The sequence below is a fragment of the Perna viridis genome, chromosome 1 (genome assembly GCF_037379345.1).
Source record: "Perna viridis isolate PV_CMFRI_1.1 ecotype Kerala chromosome 1, ASM3737934v1, whole genome shotgun sequence".
In the NCBI taxonomy this organism is placed as follows: Eukaryota; Metazoa; Mollusca; class Bivalvia; order Mytilida; family Mytilidae; genus Perna; species Perna viridis.
Genome location: NC_142445.1, coordinates 65217431 through 65223222, shown reverse-complemented (window position 1 = coordinate 65223222; position 5792 = coordinate 65217431). Strand labels below are relative to the sequence as shown.

General features: G+C 34.9%; 1 protein-coding gene across 1 annotated transcript; it reads right to left on the bottom strand.

Annotated features, from left to right (window-relative positions):
• Window positions 1-307: 307 nt before the first annotated feature.
• On the bottom strand, window positions 308-3733 carry LOC148629878 (uncharacterized). The gene has a single exon (XM_088558924.1). The coding sequence runs from the start codon at window positions 3519-3521 to the stop codon at window positions 2322-2324; it is 1200 nt and encodes a 399-aa protein (XP_088415050.1). The 5' UTR covers window positions 3522-3733; the 3' UTR covers window positions 308-2321.
• Between the last annotated feature and the right edge of the window lie 2059 nt (window positions 3734-5792).

The following is a 5792-nucleotide window of genomic DNA, read 5'->3' as shown; positions in this document are numbered from 1 at the left end:
GAAATTGATAGTGTTGTAGCAATTTATGATTTGCCAATATGCAAACTTTTGTAAACATCCGTCAATCTTTGTTCGGCCAATCTGAATTAATATGAATGAAAATGGGGAATATATCAAAGAAACAACAATTCATCTGGACGATAAGTGTACAATGTACTACTGTATGACGGCAGATGAGTGTACATTGTACTACCGTATGACAGTAGATGAGTGTACATTGTGCTACTATATGACAGTAATATGCACCACGAATTACTAAATTAAAAATACAAAAAATAAAAACAAAAACAAACAAACAAACAAAGTATTGCAATTAGTACTAAGATTCATGATTTATTTAGATTAAAATATAACATTTTGTACATGCATTATAAATGTTTGTTAAAACCCTATATCACCAACCTTATATCGTCTACCCTATATCACACCTCTAGACCTATATCACATACGCTATATCACTCCCCTAGACATATATCGCATACCTCATATCGCTCCCCGTGCATGTCCGGGTGTTAAAAGAATAGGCTTGCAGCAGCGATAAGCTTGTCGTAAAAGGCGACTAAATAGTGCTCAAAAACCTAGCCGGGGGGGGGGGGGTAGGCGCTCTGCCCACAGAGCAACTGGGATGTGTGCTCCAGATGGTGGAATGGGATACCCCTGGCGTGTTACATGCTGGGGTTGTCAGGCTATAATACGGAAAACCTGGCCGCAAACCATAGTGGTGCACCGTGTTGGGAAAGATGTCACGTTCCTCGCACGTTAAAGAACCCTGCTGTGATATTCGATACGAGTAGGAACCATTGCGCTCCGCCACAGGAGGCTAAATTGCCCGACCCTACCCATCCCTCCCTTTTTCTAGTGGCAACCAAAATTTGTTGACCCCATTATCCTTGTGTCCCATCCCTTTTTTCATTTCATTACATCATTTCATGTTCATCGTCTGAATATAGCTGAAATATTGCTGCTCGGACGTTAAACCCCGACAATCAATCAATCAATCAACCAATCAATCAATCAATCAATTTATCAATCATATCTCAATACGCACCCCTAGACCTTAGCGCATACCTCATATCGCACCCCTAGATCTATATCGCATACCTCATATTGCACCCCTAGACCTATATCGCATACCTCATATCGCACCCCTAGACTTATATCGCATTCCTCATATCGCACCCCTAGACCTATATCGCATACCTCATATCGCACCCCTAGACCTTATCGCATACCTCATATCGCACCCCTTGACAGACCATGCTTTAATCACATTAAAAAATGTATGATATAATGAACATGACATATTAAAATCTGTATCACATGCTGTATCAACCCTCGACTGATATCATTCCGCGGGCCAGTGGCCCTTGGGATGATATAGGAGTCTCGGGTTGATACAGCATGTGATACAGATTTTGACATGTAATATTCAGTATACATGTTTAACATTTAGCTTCAAATTTAAAAAAAAAGCCTTATGTCAACCAATTCAGTACAGCATATAAAGCAAAATATTGGTGGGAAATACCAAGGCATCAATACTGGTACAATACAGATACTATTACATTAAAATTTAAATACATAGACTAAACATAAAAACAGGAGCCGAAGACGATCTTCATACGCAATGTAGTGAACCAAATAATAAAAAAAAACGATTACACATAAAATCAGAAGGAAAACTAGACATAACACCAAACCAAAGCATCAATATAGGTAGTATGTTGGATTAAACATATTTATAAGGATTAGACATAAGTTATCCAACTTGATTACAAGAAAATATAAGATTTATATCTTGACTTGACTGAGTATTTGAGATTTGTGCTTTAACCATTCAAGTAAATCTCCTGACATTCCGTTTGAAATATCACAAACTATAAAAAAATATTTGAGTATTGTTCATCCAAGTTTTGACACACACTGTGATAGATTTCTATAAGTTGAAAAAACCATAGAATATTCCCTTAGGAAAGCTGACTAATGCTCGTAAAAGAGGCTGTTTGAAATTATATAATTGTATGTATACTTGAAAACTACACATTCGAATACTTTGGCTACACAGCTCAATAATGCGAGAGGCCTATAATTTTCTACCTTGTTTTTGTTCTCTTTTTTTTTTATATAAACTGGCATAACGTGTGCAAATTTCCAATTAGATTGGAAATTACAATTTCTAAATGAAAAATTAAATATGTAAGCAATGGGTTCACATATGATATTTGAAGCAAGTTTTAGCATTTAGTACCTAATAATGTAGTTACAGTAGTAACGTATTTATTATATTTTTAAGTTATATCTAATACTAAGTACTCTTTTGATCAAAACTCATGGTTTCTACCAGATAACTGTTTTTCCCAAATAACTCCACCTCTCCATTTTGGAAAGTCCAGAAGGCTTAATTTAGTACCAAACACTTCTTTTCTCGGTATGTAAGACCGTGTGGTAAAGAATGACACTATACTAGCGGCATCTAATAGAAAGTTGCTCCAATGCATGAATACATACTGGACATCTAATGTAGAGAATAAGTCTTTGGCTTCAGTAATGAGGTTGTTATTATGGTTTCGTAAGGAAATATCATACTTCAATACTATCTTTTTGAAAGGTAAAAAGTTAGCAAGTTCTTTCCATGTGATGGCCGAAACGATCTTTTGCGTTGCTATGTTTTCCAAAGTCAAATCCTCTTCATGAGCTGGGGATACAACCGCAGAAGTCATATCTTTGGCAATATGAGACAGTTTAACAAATTCGTGGTCCTTAGAAATAGCATTTGGAAGCAATATTATTTTGTCTTGAAATTTGTTAAGAACAACAGCTTTGTGAAATGGTGGTATGACTGGACCAAATGGTTCGACACAAACAGTCTTATGTCCTAGCATAGCTGCTGTAAGGGTATAAATGCCTAAATTTGATCCAATATCCAACAAGTTTAAGTCCTGTTTTCGAGCAAGTAGTAACCTAAACTCTCGTAGTAAATTTCTGTCCCATTGCCCCGAAGTGAGTAATGCGTGTGAAAATTTAAAGTCGTCTCTTGGTTCAAATAAGCAAATGTATGTAGTTTGATGTAAATTTTTTAATGGAACACATGATGCATTTGATTTCACCTTAATATTCCAGTCATATACACGAATTCCATCAAATCGTTCTAGCGTGTCGTTAAAAAATGTCGGAGGTTTATCTTTTGCGATGCTCACCTTTTTCTTTGAAGGAACAAGTACTATAGAATTATTTCTAAGCGGTGGGATAGGTGGAAGAGGTTTTATTAGAACTTCTTCGTTGATTTCCTCTGCATCTCCGTGAAATTGTGATATTTTCGACTTGGTCCAATCCTGTATATTCTTTTGCAATTTCCCCAAATCAACACTTGTGAATAAGTAACAAATCAATATCAAAAGTATAAGCAGTACTCCACACATTAAAGCTGCCTTATTTACCATGGTATTTTGTGCTTTGACGTAACGCCTTTTGAAACACAAGGCCTTTACCAGCATATCTACATATCTATTCAGTTTCTTCATGAAATGTTGGACACAGATGTGGATTTATGTACAAATGTAAGAAAAGAATCAATGAGATTAATGCAGCAATGGCTACGACACTCAAAATCATAATTATATTGTGCTATCTAATACCAACCAGTACGGACATATGGTTGTGACAGTAAAGTTCCAAAATTTAAAATTCTGACTGCTGAACCATATATCCTACTTGAACATGTATACTAGACATCAGTGTACACTAGTAATCTATAACATGTAGATGGTTGTTTAAATTCTGATTGATTTTATAGCGGTATAAAAATCTCCTTTACAAAGTTTGTACAGCTGTCACATTGTATTATTTTTATTTTCTCCTTACGAATCTTTTTAGAAGAAACCTCATTTTATTTTAAAGAATGCTTTATCATTGGGTTCACTAAGATTAATGTTTGACACTGTCTACAGCTGTAACCTAAATACAGGAAAAGTAATACGATAAATCTTTATAGAAAAGTACCTTATAGTAAACTTATTCCTAATGACCAGTAACTCTAGTATGGATGTATTTGAAAGTCGTGCAAAGTATTTGTAGTGATCAGACATTAAGTATTTTAAATGTGAAATAAAGACATTTGTCACCTCCGTGTCAAAAAGTAACCACCTAAAAGAAAAAAAAACATATTTCAAATTAACAATTCCACAAGTTTTGAGATAATAAAATCATCTTTAAAATATAACTCCGGTGATTGTTACAGTTATACTTATCAAACATATATACCCCTTGAACACAATGATCGATGTACGCATGCTAACGTTGTTCAGTTGTAACTCAAATTTTCACTTTCAATCTATGACTTGATCATTGCCAATCGAATATCCATGCAAGCACATCGTAGTTTTCAATAAAATGTGGAGAAAGTTCTAAATTTTAATTTAAATGAAGTTCGTTATATAAACCTAGAGAATGCAGTCCTGATTTCTTACATTTACTAGATACGGACCTAAGGACGGATGTGCCGAGCGTACGCCTCTCCGTACCATTGGGAAAACAATCTTCTTTTGCATGAAATCTTGATTTTGTACTAATTATACCCAGGCCCGCTTTCCTGGTTACAACATCAAACACAATCCATAACGTTGACATCTGTTTAATCGGAGGTAATATTTGTTGATAAAAAATAACACAATCCATAACGTTGACATCTGTTTAATCGGAGGTAATATTTGTTGATAAAAAATAACACAATCCATAACGTTGACATCTGTTTAATCGGAGGTAATATTTGTTGATAAAAAATAACACAATCCATAACGTTGACATCTGTTTAATCGGAGGTAATATTTGTTGATAAAAAATAACACAATCCATAACGTTGACATCTGTTTAATCGGAGGCAATATTTGTTGATAAAAAATAACACAATCCATAACGTTGACATCTGTTTAATCGGAGGTAATATTTGTTGATAAAAAATAAAATAGTATAAGAAGTAAAACATCAAATAAATTATAATTGATTATTAAGATTTAAAAAAAGAAATAAAGTGATCAAGCAGATCCCTTTTGTCATTTATTTAAAGTGCATCGACATTTTATTATTCGTTATTTCTGAATTTCATCAATGTACATAACGAGAACTGAAATGGTGAATTCATGTCAAATGGACATGCATGTAGCTGACGTCACGCAGAGATATGTTGACGCTTCACTTTGATTGTTCATTATCTGGAGCGTTGAGCATTTCAATGATTAGCGAGGGTGGTGCTATCAAAAACAATAAAGCATTACAATAGAAATCGTAGAGCGAATCGCTCCTTCAGTCCACCCATGAATACTTAAGAAGAGGGGAGGTAAGTATTTAGTAGGGTATTAAATATACATTCTGTAAAAACATAAACTTCAAAGTTTTTAATTACGTCATAAACGTTCCTAATAGATTGCCTTTGAAGCAATTTAACGTATAGAAGAGTAATGAAGAGAACCAAGGTTATAGCAGAAATCAAAAGAATGTAATCCAGGGACAAAGGCCAGACATGGAAAACAGACAAACACAACAAAAACATAAAGTAACTAAAATCATACATACAAAGTAATAAAAGCAAATGAGCAACTCGGACTCCACTAAAAACTGGGAGCATGGACCAGGTGCACCGGTAGGGTAAGCGTCCTCTGCTTTTCTAGAAACACCCGCCGAGTTGCTCATAAAAGTCAAGTCCGGGGTAGACAAACGAGGAAAAGAAAAAGAAAGACACGTTGAATAAATCAGTACATGGTGCAGATGGAAACACCATAACGATCCACGAGTTCATG

What these genes read in the sequence shown, in the direction of transcription:
- LOC148629878 (XM_088558924.1), bottom strand. Translation starts at nt 3,521, where the DNA reads ATGAAGAAACTGAATAGATATGTAGATATGCTGGTAAAGGCCTTGTGT.